Here is a 14,414-nt window from a genome sequence, read left to right as displayed (position 1 = left end):
CTAACTCGCCACCTTGGCCGCTGTTGTTCAAAATAAGGTTTCAAAAACAACAGTTTGGCGTAGATTATGAATAGTGGGGACTACAAAAACGTTTTGGAAAATAGTCTCGTTCTTTTTGTTCAGGATAATCGGGAAGTGCCCTTCGTTTTTCAACACGACAATGCCCGAATCCACGTAAGCAGGGAACCATGGCAGTATTTGACCGAATGTTCCATAGAAACTATGTACTAGCCGGATCTGAACCCAATAGAAAACATTTGGGGTATATTAGTCAAAAGAGTTTACGTCAACAATCGCCATTTGACAACACCAACGAAAAAAAGTATACTTTTGTTAAACGATCACTTTAATTAAACAGTTTCTTATCATTTTGAAACACCTGGAAATACGTTTTTGCTAAAATTTTTCTTTATGTATTAAAAAAATATATAAAAATTCTGTAATGAAACTGATAACTTTTGTTACTTTAATCGATGTGTAAAATTTTTATTTTCCTCTAAAATCTATAAATTAAAATACTAAAAATTAGGGGTGTCTTATGATTATGAAACGCATTTTATAATGAAATAAAAAAAATTAAATAAAATAAAAAACCAAAACTATGTAAATATAGGGTGGCGCACGAATCGTGCTACAAAAACAAAACGTAATACCTTTTTTTCTGTGTGAGTAATCGGTTTTTTTTTTTATTTTGCAGATTAGTATTTAGATTTACAAAAAATGGAGGCTTGGGATACCGAAAAGAGGATTTGGATAGTGCAGCGGTACCATGCTTTGCAGTCCATCATTTCCGTCCAAAGGGAATTTAGGCGGGAGTTTGGCGGCACTCCCCCGAGCAGATGGACCATTATGAGGCTGGTGAACATGTTTGCTGAATCTGGAAGCATCGCACGCAGACCGTACCATCGAGATCCCCATGTTCGGGTCGAAGCCACAATCGCGGCTGTAGCATCGTCAATTCAGGCAAATCCAAGAGTTTCGACTCGTAACTTGTCGGCGCAAATTGGAGTTAGCAGACGGTCATTGCAGCGGATAGTTCATGATGACTTAAACTTGTTTCCGTACAAAGTTCAAATCACAAGCAAATTAAACCCTTTGGATTTGCCTATTCGCCTGGAATTTTGCCAAAAAATTATTGAAATGGCCGAAGAAGACAACAACTTCATAAATTGCTTGTTTATGTCTGATGAGGCCCATTTTGATCTAAACGGCAATGTAAACAAGCAAAATTGCCGTATATGGAGTCAATCAAATCCGCAAACACTCCATGAGATGGAACTGCACCCAGAACGAGTCACAGTGTGGTGCGCAGTTTCATCAAGGTGCATTGTCGGGCCATACTTCTTCGAAGAAAACGGTGTAACAGCGACTGTAAATGGGGACCGTTATTTAAACATGTTGAAGGAATTTTTTTATCCAGAACTGCGGCGAAGACGTATCCCTTTTAACAGCATTTGGTTCCAGCAAGATGGAGCAACTGCACATATAGCCAGACCGGTTATGGAGGAGCTCCAACGAAAATTTAGAAATAAATTGATATCCAGAAATTCCACTTTCCGCTGGCCACCAAGGTCACCTGACCTCACTGCACCAGATTTTTTTTTTATGGGGTTATCTCAAACAAGAGATGTATAAAGCAAAACCAAGTAATTTGACTGAATTGAAGCAGTCCATCACAACAATAATTGAGGCGATCCCGACTTCAACCCTTCAGTGCGCAATGAACAATTTTCTCATCAGGGGTCGCATATGCGTGAATGAGCATAATTAGTTACATAAAATAAAATTGAATTATCTATACAATAAAAAAACAAAAAGTTAAATACATTGATTAGAAAAAAAGTTATTACGTTTTGTTTTTGTAGCACGATTCGTGCACCACCCTGTATAATATAACTCATATCAACTATTAAACACAACAACAAGATTCCTAGGTAGTTGATATATTTTGATAATAGTTAAGAAAATATGTATATTTTCACAACCAAATCCAATGGGGTTTTCAACTGGGTTTCAAATAAAAAACTTCGCTTCGATTGGACTTCGATCTGCGACCAGATATTGAATTAAGTTAATTTAAAAACGCTGACCACAGTAGGCGATTGGGGTGCTGCGTGAGTGCTAGTCGATTGGTCACGATCAGGACCATGACAGCCAAGGACTGTTACTCTCGCAGCACCTACACACATTTATGGAAAATGTTTATGCTGTTAAAATAACATTGGCCATGAACTCACTCTTCATACTGGGCACGAAACAGCAGATAAAGAAATAGCTAATGTTTGCCATAAAAAATTTTCCCATAAAAACCATGCGGATTTGGTGTAAATGTACAACAGCTTCCACTTGTAGACCAACATCAAAATACAAACCACAAATTTGAGGAGACGCTTTAGTGGTCTTCTAGTAAGAAGAGTCTGAATGCTCTTAAGTGAGCAGTTTATACAAAATGTTTACATTGAAAAATTCTTGCTGAAAAAGTAATTTTTCCCGCAAAAAAAAGATTAATAAATGTGTCGTAAACTCTTTTCGACTGTAAAAAAGTTCACAAATCTGTTTTGAACACAAATTGTATTTAACAAAACAAAAAAAAAAAAAAAAAAAAGTAAGTAAAAGTAAACCAAAACAGCTGGGTTTGCGTTACCGGAATGACGATTAGTAATCGAACAATTCTTTTTCAACGAAACTAAGAATAAACAAATACAAATTACTAACAGTACTCACTATACATATATGCACGCATATACATATAAAAAAATGCTTGCTTTTCTAAGCAAAGGGTAATTATTTAGAAGAGCGGCCCTTCAGAAAATCAATATTTTTGTAAAATTTTTTCAATGATATCAATAAAATGTATTGTAAAAGAGTGTTTAAGGAGTTCTACGCAAAAATACTGTGGATTGCGTAGCCGGAGTTGGACTGATGAGGGTTATTTTTTTGAAGCGCGGCCGAAGGCCGCCCACGCGAAAAGGAGTTCTACGCAAAAATACTGTGGATTGCGTAGCCGGAGTTGGACTGATGAGGGTTATTTTTTTGAAGCGCGGCCGAAGGCCGCCCACGCGAAAATGAGTTCTACGCAAAAATACTGTGGATTGCGTAGCCGGAGTTGGACCGATGAGGGTTATTTTTTTGAAGCGCGGCCGAAGGCCGCCCACGCGAAAAGGAGTTCTACGCAAAAATACTGTGGATTGCGTAGCCGGAGTTGGACTGATGAGGGTTATTTTTTTGAAGCGCGGCCGAAGGCCGCCCACGCGAAAAGGAGTTCTACGCAAAAATACTGTGGATTGCGTAGCCGGAGTTGGACTGATGAGGGTTATTTTTTTGAAGCGCGGCCGAAGGCCGCCTACGCGATAAAGAGTTCCACGCAAAAATACTGTGTTAATTAATTTAATTTAATTTTAATTACTTTATTATTTTTTGTAATACGCTTAATATCATTGTTTTTAAGTTTATTCTTGTTGTGTCGCCCGCCGGATTTGATATTCATATTAACAGTAAATCCTACATAAAAGTATAGTTCCCCCGATCTTAAACACTCTTTTACAATACATTTTATTGATATCATTGGAAAAATTTTACAAAAATACTGATTTTCTGAAGGGCCGCTCTTCTAAATAATTACCAAGCAAAGTAGAACTAAATTCTCAACTTTTAAATTGTATCTCAAACAAGCACCTATTTAATAGCTTATATTCTCCTCTCTGGCCAAGAAATGTACGCCTGATCACATCAAAAAATTAAAAACGGTCAAAAAACCCTCCACTAGCAAAATACGAATGCATTGAGAAATTGGACGCCGGTAGCGATAGCTCAGAGTTCGTGGTTTATATAAAGAATAAACAATAACTTACCGGCTACACTTTCAGTGTGATATTTTCGTTTAGTTAAAAGCACTGTGGTGCCTCAAATGATAAGAAAAATCAACTAAAATATATACAAAACGAAAGATTTGCGCTTCGCGCTTATCGAACACTAATAAGCAAATGGTGTCAGCTGTTCGTTGCAGTTAGTGATGTGCAAAATGTATTTATATTCGCATACATTTTTGCACAGTAACTCTCCACAGGAAGGAAAAGCAATGTATATACATATAAATTTCTATACAATTTTATATTTTTTTTTTAATTTTCTTTGTAATTATTAGCTTTCAACAAAATTTTCCATGTAAAACAAGATTTTGAAAAATGTGTTGATCAGTTTGCGAAAAATCCCACATATTTTGCACAAAGTAAAAAAACGTTGTTGTTGTTGTTGTAGCAGCATAAACATTCCCCATATTTACATACGGGGATTGCTGCTGGAGTGACAGTCCTTGGCCGGATATAAATCCGGGTCGTTTCGGTAACGTAGAACCGACTGTCGTTGTTGTTGTTGTAGCAGTATCTATGCCCTGTCAGTGTAGTGTAAGTTACCGGTCGTCTTCGTCTAGCTCATCTAACGGTAGGCCCAGGAAACTGGCAGTTTCGACGGGTTGGGTCCAGAGGGAGGGAGGTGTTAGATGAGTGGGTTTGATGGGGCATGTGAAGAGGTGGTTAGTGTCGTGCGGGGTACCTTCACATGCAGGACATATGTTTAGTATGTCGGGGTCGATTCTGGATAGGTAGGAGTTTAACCTGCTACAATATCCAGAACGGAGTTGTGCCAAAATTACGCGGGACTCTCGGGGAAGCTGGAGCTCTTCGTCTGCGATAGGTGGTGGTTGGACTCCGATAACGGCATTCGGGGGTCGGGAGCTTAGGAAGGTGGTGAGTGTCTCCCGATGAATGTCGTTAATAGCCTGTCTGTATACCGTCTGATCCTGGAGAGGTCTGTCCGTTTTGTCCTGGATCTCGTCCACGTAATTGAGGAAGTGTCTCCTGATGTGCCTGGGAGGTGGCTCGGGCTCGAGCAGGTGTCTGCATGGGTGAGGCCTACGGTGACACCCAAGCAGAAACTGCTTGCCGAGCATTTTGTTATGCTCCTTAACCGGGAGCATGTGCGCCTCGTCGTGTAGGTGGTTGATAGGGGACATCAGAAGACATCCTGTCGCGGTCCTGATGGCAGTATTCTGGCAGGTCTGAAGCTTCGTCCACTGCGTATCACTGGTTCCAGGCGACCAGACAGGCGCGGCATAGTTCAGAACCGGTCGGCCTATTGCTTTGAAAGTCGACAGCAACATTTCTTTGTCTTTGCCCCAAGTGCTGCCGGCAAGCGACTTGAGGACCTTGTCGTGGTTATGTTCGATTACAAGAGTCGGCTAAATAATACCCAAACCGCAGATTGAGAGATAACCTTAACATTGGCGTAAAATGCAAACCAATATATGTACATATATATGCATTTAGTTTAGTTATGCAAAGTTAGAAAAGCTTGTTAATAAATCCTGTTGATTAAAAGAAATAATTACTTCTATAGGTGGATACAGTCCAAGTGGCAAATTTATTTAAAGAATTACATAAAATATATTGTAAACATCAGATAAATGATGCACTACAAATAAAAACAAATGAAGTTAAACAGCTATCTAATGAACAGTCAATTAATAAATAAGATATTAATTATAAACGTTTTAAGCTTGGGGTATTTCAATTTCACATGATGGTCGGAGAACAACTTTACGCGTACGTAATGAATAAGTGCGTTGATCTGCAAGTGGCTCTAAAAAAAGATTGTTATAGAAAACGTAACTTGAGTTAAGTCAATATTTTATATATTATTAAATAAAAGAAATAGAAATAAAAATCAGGTGAATACAAAAAATCTTTCAAATCTTTATTCAATAAAGCTAGTTTTTGATTCACCTTCAGTACTAGTTTGCATGCGCTGCTTCTCATCATCGCTCAACTCGTCATAATCCTCACATGTAAAATGGAATTTTTTAACACGCAACTTCTCGTTGAAAATCACATTCTTCGGTTTACCCTTTGTAGTGCCAGGTGTTTTCAATATTGACTTACGTCCAACGTTCAAAGTTGTTACAGATGGCGGCGTTCGTGCGGGAGTTTGTACCTTTGCTGCAGCTTCCTTTTCGATGGGCAGTTCGATGAAATTCGGTGTACCGCTACGACGTTGTGATTTAAGCGCATTTCCAGAGAGTGTGCTGCGCAACAAATCGTTACAGCCGCTAAATGCCTTCTCCATGTTACTGAGGCTTCGGTGCAACTCATCGCTGCATGTCTTAACTGACTTTGGCGATTCTGCATTTATGCGTGAGTGACGCCTTTGTGCTCCTACAGCAAATGCAGGTGAGCTATTAGCCGGCAAACTTATAATGGTTGCAGCAGCTGAGAGAGATTTTCGATCACGTACCACCACTGAGATACGTCGCTGTTCAGCACCAACATCCCCATTTCTTGGAGTGCCACTGTGTGAACGTCGTTGACGTAGACGCGTTGGCGTTAGCACCTTAGCAACGGCTGTTTCTCCATTACCAACGACTTCAGTTTCCTTGTTTTTACGCATCTTAGCGTGCATGTTGCGCAACATTGCTTGCAACCCACTACTTGCTTTGGCCATTTTCGCAGGTGGTTTGGCCTTTTTAACTTTGTTTAAATTTGGCTTAGATTTCGACTTGACTGGTTTTGGTTGTTGCATTTCATCCGGATCGCACCAATTATTGGATTTCCAACGTGTTAAATTTGAAAACCGTTTCTCAATGTTGTCCACCTAACAAAATATAGTACGATTAAGCTGATATTAAAATTAATCGAACATTTTCAAATGTTGTTGAATCTTACCTGTAAGTTGAGCATGGACCAAAATCCTTCTAAGTCTACGTCTGTAATTGGTTTCGTATTTTCGCTTCCATCATCGGCCGCTGCCGTTCCTCTAGCTCGGCATTCGCAGCGATCTATTAGTCCCTTGAACTGTTGAAACTTTTTGCTTGTTAGCAATTTCGTTTGACCGACAGTCACATTAATCATGTCATCCCCGCCAGTTTGCCGCAGAAGTAGTGTGTTTTGGTTTTGATATTCCTCCCATTGGTTGCATAATGCATGTAAGCGCTCGATTTCGTTGCTGAGTTGTTGTCGAAAGTAGCGTACCGCTTCAAGTATTCGCCTGGACTCAAGACTAACAGGCGTAGCAATTGTAGTTTGGGGTGCAGCTTCTGCATTTTTAATAGGTGTTGTTGTTGCTGCAGCTGGTAAGGTTCCGTTTTCATTGGCGCTCGGTATGTAAACACTATCGCGTTTTTCGCGCTCTTTACGAGCGCTTACTTTGCCACGCGAAACTGCTACAAACGAGCCAATATAATTTATCGGACGTTCCGTTTCGGCCGAAGGAGGAGTCTTTACCTGAGCCAACTCCTGATTTGTTTCACTTTCGGGAAGCAAAGTCAAATTATCTGTGATAATAATAGTGTAATTGGTACAATTATTTAATAACGATATAAACTCGAGATTTGATTTAAGTTTAAATGTATATCAAGAGAAATAGACGAAAAAGTGAAACACCTATACCGCAATTCAATTTGAATTTAGTTTCAAGTTGCATACCTTGATCAACCGAGTCTTTGAGCTGCGCTTCCAAAACTGTATTTTCTTCAGTTTGGCTAGTGGATTTGCCATCGTCCATTATTTTTTCTATCTCTTCATTATTTACGCCATCTTCTTCAATTTCGCTGCTCATATCGAATTCCGACAAACCACCAGAATAACGTACGAAGTTGAATTTACTTGTTTGTTTAGTTCCATCCGGTTTTTTTTGCTGCTGTATCAGTGTACGCTTCGCCGAAGATGAACTATGTGCTCGGATATTTTGGCGAGATACCACATTATTTTTGTCATTGGCGGTTTTAGAATTAACGAAACTGATATTAGGTTTTTTAGAAGTGTGTGGCAAAGGCGATTTTACACGCGTTGATGCAGCATTTGGCTCAAATGGATTGATGTTTAACAAATCAGTTGGTGTTTCAGCAATTGCGAAAGCCGCACTGATGCGCGCCCCGCCAAGTGTGGCCTTACTTTTAATGGCAATTTTATTAGGTGCGTTAGGGCGATTTAATGTTGAAATTTGTGCCTTCTTTGCCTTTAGGCTTGTAGCAAGTTTGACATTACATTCTGCTTTTGAACGTTCGGTCGCACCAACTGCAGTTTGTTTATTTTGCAGCAGATGTGCTTTTCCTACAGCACCGGTGCTTCCACCAGTTGTTCTAGGTTTAGGTATGTTTGCGGCTGTGCTTGTTCCAATACCTTTAGGTCGGGTCAGCTGTTTTCGTGATATTGTTCTTGTAACTTTTGGTGGATGAGGACGTGCAAATGCTAATGCACTATCTAAACGATTTTTAAATTGTTTGGCATTTTCACCATTTTTGTTGTTGGCAGATGGATTTTTTTTTAAAGGTTCTTTTGAAGTTAACTTAATATCTACATTTGAAATTGCTTTTTGTTTTTGTGATGCTGGAGTTTTTGCACAAAGAGGATATGCTAGTGCGCGACTAAGGGCTTTTTTACTAGGCTCTATAACTGCAGTCGAAACTTTCCCTGTACTTGGTGGTACTGCTGTCGCTTTCACAGCTTTTGTACTATTGGTATTAGCTAACCTTGAGGTTGTAGCCGTTTTTGTTGATTTCATTGCAGATGCGGCTGGCATCACTACCGAAGTAACGCCCGCCAATTTAGACACAGCCGGAGTTTTGTTAAGTGCAGGTGTTTTTTTTATGTCTACTTTTGTTGTATTATCCTTTTTATCCCTTGGCGGTGTGGGAACAACAGTATAAAATGATTGCCGGTCCTTTCCGAGCACATCTTTCATCGCGGGAGTCTGTAATAAGGAATAAATTCAATATTTATCATTTTATGGATGTTTAATTAAAAAGGTTTTTTTTTACCATTTTTACCAGGGGATTTTTTAACCCTGCTGGCGGCTTGAAATTATGATAATCTTTTGGCACAAATGAAGCAACTTCTTTGCTTTTAACTTTATTTGATACTACTGATGCTTTTGAACTACCAAATCCACTACCGCTAATCCCTCCACTAGGAACAAATGGTGGCTTCTTGTGCTCTCTCTTCTTTTCTTTTTGTTTTTGAGCTTCCTTCCATTCAATAAATCTTAATAAATACATTTCTTGTCGCGTTGCCTTTTTAGGATTGACTTTCCCCGATACCGCCAATGCAATTCGAGACTTATTACAAACGCTTTGATCCGCACTTTTTACTTCACAACATTTTGTGTTGTTTCCTACATCCCCCATATTCTCTTTATTTTCGATTTTTTGCAAATTTTCGTTTTCCAAGTGGACTTTTTGTTCCTTCGATTCGATTGACTTTTTAGGTGTCGGGCTGACATTGAGATTACGGCCACTTGCGAAAATTTGCCTGCGCTTCTCAGCTCGGTTCGCATTCTGTAATTCACGGTTTGTACGATTATGCTCAACCGAACTCAACATAGACGAGTTTTCTTTATATAGAATACTGTAACGGTTCATTTTTAGTTTTTATGTAGACTTTTCTCTTTTATAAAAATAATATTTGTGCACACAGATCAATTGGTAAATGTAAAGTGAAACTATTTCGAACGCTTTGGGTATTTCTACTCAAATTAAACCGAAATTTCCCTTTGAGGAAATTTTCGCGTTGCCAGATGGTTATAATATTATTATTGAAGACACATACAATGGGAGTCTTTTCTTTATAGATACTCTTTATGGAGACGAAATATTAATATTTTTGTTTTTAATGTTCTCAGGAAGATTACATTTAAACGAATTAGTAATTCACTATGCAGAATGTCGAATCGTCTATTGTCTCTGCCGAAACCTGTCCCCTATGATCGTTTGGTAGCCTTGAGTGCTAAAGATCATCGATCGAGAACGGTTTTCACCTCTGATGAGCGCACCATTTTAGGGTGATATCCAGTTGGGCAGCAGGTGAGAGGGAGTATAAATATGTTGAATATTTCAAGGTCGGCATCATCTGATGGGGCAGGTATTCCTTGTATACCCTCATCGATAAGACGATACTGCGTGGTGGACTTTAAACGTTAGGTCAGGTGTATAGAGAGGGAGGTTTAGTTTGTGGTGCTGGTTGGATGCGCCAACATATTTGTAGAGTTGGTATCCGTATGGGCTGAGGACGCAAGATGACAAAAGCAAAATTTGGTCACATACCGCGTGGACCACTTCCTGTGCGTCTTAAGGTCTAAGCAGGTCTTAAGATGGACTGATTGCATCTAATCGATGTTGAGTTAGGGTGAAGTCGTTTTCAGCATAAGCAGCAGAAGTATACTTTGGGTCTCGGGTTGCGCTCAATGCCTGCCCTAAGATAAAGTATATGGAGCAATCTTGTTGCATACATCTGTTTCAGGGACGAAAGACGAGTGTAAGGTATGATGAACTAGACAAGGCTAGTTTAATAAGGTGGCAGCCTTTGGTTGGGACAAACCCGAGTCATTCCGGTAACGTGGAACCGGTTGCCATGAGAATGTAAATAGTTGGCCCAACCGAGCTCTATCAGTTTAATAAGGAACCTGGGACTTGGTGAGGTACTGCGATGAGTAGACGACACAAAATACCATGGGATTGAAGTGCAAACCTTCAATAAATCTAACTCTAAATCTGAAATAATTGGATGTGTAGCCCAATTGCGATCAAACTAAGAAGTCTGGCAAATATCAGCCGACTGCTTAATCAGCAAGGTATTCCTCTACAAGCGCACATTTCAGACTTTTTAGTTGGGCACATACTATTCACATACTAATATAAAAATTTTAATTTTATAATTTTCCGATTTTCCGATTAATCGATCATTGTAGACGATGTGGATGCAATAATATCCTGGATTCTTCTTAATTTTTCTAACTCTTTGAATAATTGCAATAACGACAGTTTTGGGAAACAGCCAACCTTTTGTTTGTTTTGTATTGGAAGGGGAACTGACGTCAGATTTGCCATAATCGCGAAAATAAAGTAACTGTTCTGGGCAAAGCCTACCTTTGGTACTAAATTATCAGCAAGCAGCTCGCACACATGTTCATCGTTTGTGGTGTAGTGCGCGCACATTGAATTGAAAACAAGCATAACTACCTCATCTTGTGTTGAGCAGGGGATAGAAGCAAATGGCTTTAGTGCAGAAATACTTTTTCTACTACTATTGCGCCGAAGCACTGAGATGAAATATCTGTCAAGAATTTGTCCTGCGGCAAGGAAACGTAGCGGATAGCTTCTCGTTTGGCGTAATCGCGTCTCGCAATAATCATTTTTTTAATTATTGCATGTGATAACAATTCGCGAATGTAGTTATAAGTTATAATTTCTTCCGAATCCGATAATTCAGGATGATTTAATAGCTTAACATTGTATCTTTCTTCTTCTTCTATTAGCCATTCATTTACCCATTATTGTTTTTGCTCTCTTTACCTTTTTATTTTTAAACAGGCATAAATAACAAACATTGCAATCGAAACATCCATGTGTTTACTATTCGTATTTACACCATCAACACAAAATCATATATGAACCGTTCGCCGTCTGGGGCAAACGACAGTGAGCATGTTCGCCGTCTGTATCCTACTTTAAACATAAACAAAAATCAGCTGATATGCGAAGACTGGCTTTTTCTTTCCTATATATAAAAATATTATATTGGCAGTCGAAATATTATCTATGGTCAAAATGTTACGGAGTTTTCGGAACCAAAACGCTGTGAAAAAATTGCTTCTTATTCACAGATATAAGTCGACTTTATCATCAACCAATGATACTGAAAACGTTTACGACTGTATCGTAATTGGCGGTGGTCATGCTGGTACGGAAGCATGCGCGGCATCGGCGAGAATGCATGCGAATACGCTGCTTATTACACACAAGCTTGAAACAATTGGAGAAATGTCTTGTAACCCGTCATTTGGAGGAATCGGTAAAGGACATTTAATGCGTGAAGTCGATGCGTTGGATGGATTATGTTCTCGTTGCTGCGATGTTTCTGGAGTGCAATATAAAGTGTTAAATCGTAGACGTGGACCGGCTGTGTGGGGACCTCGCGCCCAAATCGATCGAATACTGTATAAGCAAGCTGTACAAAAGGAATTATTTAATATGAATAACCTGGAAATACGTTGCGCAGCTGTAGATGATTTGTTCATAGAAGGGCATGCGGAAGGAAGAGCGCAACGTTGTTGTGGAGTTGTATTAAAAAGTGGTGAAATAGTGCAAAGCCGCACCGTTATTCTAACTACGGGAACGTTTTTACGAGCTAATATAAATATAGGACTTGAAGTGCGTCCTGCAGGAAGAATAGGTGATGAACCGGCTATGGCATTGGGTCAATCGCTGGAGAAACATGGATTTCGCATGGGACGCCTTAAAACAGGCACGCCACCTCGCATTGCTAAAAACAGTATCGATTATAATCGACTAACGCATCATTCGGGGGACAATCCCCCAGCTCCTTTCTCATTCATGAATGAGCGGGTATGGATCGAAGCAGACAAGCAACTGCCTTGTTATCTAACGCACACTACTTTAGCTGTAAATAATATTGTGCGTCAGAATTTGCACGTGAATCGACATGTTACTGAGGAAGTTACCGGTCCGCGTTACTGTCCGTCCATTGAGTCGAAAGTTTTGCGTTTCGGTGAAAAAGTGCATCAAATCTGGCTCGAGCCAGAGGGTTTTGAAAGCGAACTTATCTACCCTCAAGGGCTGTCATGCACTTTGCCATACGAACAACAGGTAGAGCTGGTACATAACATTCATGGTTTGGAGCAAGCTAAAGTTGTTCAACCTGGATATGGTGTAGAGTATGATTTTATTGATCCTCGTGAACTATTTGCCACACTGGAAACAAAACGTGTGGAAAACCTCTTCTTTGCAGGACAAATCAACGGCACTACCGGTTATGAAGAGGCAGCAGCGCAAGGTATAATTGCGGGTGCGAATGCTGCTAAAAAAGCAATACAAAATCGGACAACTGGTTCCTCCACTGAAAACCCATGCCAGCTGACGATAAGCCGAACTGAAGGTTACATTGGTGTACTCATCGATGACTTAACAACATTGGGTACTAATGAACCATATCGCATGTTTACCAGTCGTGCGGAGTTTCGTCTTTCACTACGACCAGATAATGCCGATATGCGACTGACAGAGAAAGGCTACAATTTTGGTGTAGTAGCCGAAAGCCGCTACAAGCGCTTCAAAATCACTGAACAAAAATTACAGCAAGCCATTGACCAACTGAAATCATTGCAACATCATACAAACTATTGGCGACGTGCGCTTGGAGTACGTGAAGCGAAAGCATCCGTCAAAAAAAGTGCATTTGACATGCTTGGTATACCAGCAGACAACATAACACTAACACAATTGATAGAATTGCAACCTGACGAACTCGGTTGGTTACGCAGTGAAACCGCCATTTTCGGGCGCCTTAAAATTGAGGCATTGTATGCACATTTTGTGGCCGAGCAGCTACGGGATGTAGAGGATGTGCGCCGCGATGAAGGGCTGGCAATACCCGCTGGCATCGACTACTTCGCCAAAACATTGAGCCTATCAAATGAAGAGCGACAAAAATTGGCGTTGATACAACCACAGACTATAGCAGCAGCTAGTCGTATACAAGGTGTAACACCAGCAACCATTGTGCGGCTACTCAAATATGTGAAACGTGGACAAGGATTGGAGCAAGCGGTGCATGCGTGAAACAACGGTCATTGGAAGAAAGGAATTTAAAACAAATCAGTCAATGTATAACGTTGGCAAAGTAATATAGTTATGGTTGAGTAAAGTTCAACTAACTGAACGATTGCCTTAGCGAAAGTTGAGTGCAACATGGAAAATTCAAGCCGTATATTTTGGTTAAGTTAGAAGAAAACAAATTATTTTACCGTTTAGTGACATATACGGGTACTTTATTATTTTTAATATTATTATGCAATAAATATTTTAGGAATGAAGTAAGTTTTAATCAAACCAATTTAGTTTACATATTCAGCAACGATGCATGTATACAAAAATCGTAACTGGACTGATTGAACGTATACGAAAAGTTAATAAAAATATAAGAATGTATGTATGTATATGTTTTGCTAAAATCTACTATTTTTATAACTCGTGCATATTAATTCATACATCTATGCATAAGTAGGTAATCGCTAATAATGTACATAATTGGATGTACATTTGCATTGAAGCATATTGCATAAATTCTACACAATTGTATTCGCTACTTATATCCTGCTATTGTACATGACAAAACAACTACATAACAACGAATCGCTAAAAATAAATTATTGCCACATGCACGAGGCACACATTCGTTCTTGGTGTAAATATGTATATGAAAATTTAACTTTCTTGTATAACATTTATCCTCTTTTCGAATTATAGTTGCTATACAAAAATACTTTTTATTTAATATATTTAAATTTTTTTTTGTAACATTTTTGTTTGTTAATTAAAAATTAGAGTATTTAATAAATTAAGGTGAGCA

General features: G+C 39.3%; 3 protein-coding genes across 5 annotated transcripts in view; 1 reads left to right on the top strand and 2 right to left on the bottom strand.

Annotated features, from left to right (window-relative positions):
• LOC129243768 (uncharacterized) overlaps positions 1-4,070 on the bottom strand; it is a 53,972-nt gene extending 49,902 nt beyond the window's left edge. For all 3 annotated transcript variants that reach the window (XR_008582345.1, XR_008582344.1, XM_054881060.1), the window contains exon 1: positions 3,852-4,070. The gene's annotated coding sequence lies outside the window, so the exon portion shown is untranslated. The remainder of the gene's footprint in view (positions 1-3,851) is intronic.
• A 1,312-nt stretch (positions 4,071-5,382) lies between these two features.
• LOC129245102 (guanylate kinase-associated protein mars) lies at positions 5,383-9,469 on the bottom strand. The gene is made up of 5 exons (XM_054883086.1): positions 8,810-9,469; positions 7,476-8,742; positions 6,717-7,324; positions 5,781-6,645; positions 5,383-5,637 (listed from the first exon to the last, which is right to left on the bottom strand). Exons 1-5 carry the CDS (start codon positions 9,407-9,409, stop codon positions 5,549-5,551), a joined length of 3,429 nt encoding a protein of 1,142 aa, XP_054739061.1. The 5' UTR covers positions 9,410-9,469; the 3' UTR covers positions 5,383-5,548.
• Positions 9,470-11,416: 1,947 nt separating this feature from the next.
• On the top strand, positions 11,417-14,314 carry LOC129246244 (protein MTO1 homolog, mitochondrial). The gene has a single exon (XM_054884895.1). The coding sequence runs from the start codon at positions 11,585-11,587 to the stop codon at positions 13,622-13,624; it is 2,040 nt and encodes a 679-aa protein (XP_054740870.1). The 5' UTR covers positions 11,417-11,584; the 3' UTR covers positions 13,625-14,314.
• Positions 14,315-14,414: the final 100 nt, after the last annotated feature.

Source organism: Anastrepha obliqua, chromosome 4 (genome assembly GCF_027943255.1).
Source record: "Anastrepha obliqua isolate idAnaObli1 chromosome 4, idAnaObli1_1.0, whole genome shotgun sequence".
In the NCBI taxonomy this organism is placed as follows: Eukaryota; Metazoa; Arthropoda; class Insecta; order Diptera; family Tephritidae; genus Anastrepha; species Anastrepha obliqua.
This window is presented reverse-complemented; position numbering and strand designations above follow the sequence as displayed.

What these genes read in the sequence shown, in the direction of transcription:
- LOC129245102 (XM_054883086.1), bottom strand. Translation starts at nt 9,409, where the DNA reads ATGAACCGTTACAGTATTCTATATAAAGAAAACTCGTCTATGTTGAGT. An exon ending in AAAATCCCCTGGTAAAAATG is followed by an intron (nt 8,743 to 8,809) that starts GTAAAAAAAAAC and finishes TCCTTATTACAG; the next exon opens with ACTCCCGCGATGAAAGATGT. An exon ending in GGTCCATGCTCAACTTACAG is followed by an intron (nt 6,646 to 6,716) that starts GTAAGATTCAAC and finishes ATATTTTGTTAG; the next exon opens with GTGGACAACATTGAGAAACG.
- LOC129246244 (XM_054884895.1), top strand. Translation starts at nt 11,585, where the DNA reads ATGGTCAAAATGTTACGGAGTTTTCGGAACCAAAACGCTGTGAAAAAA.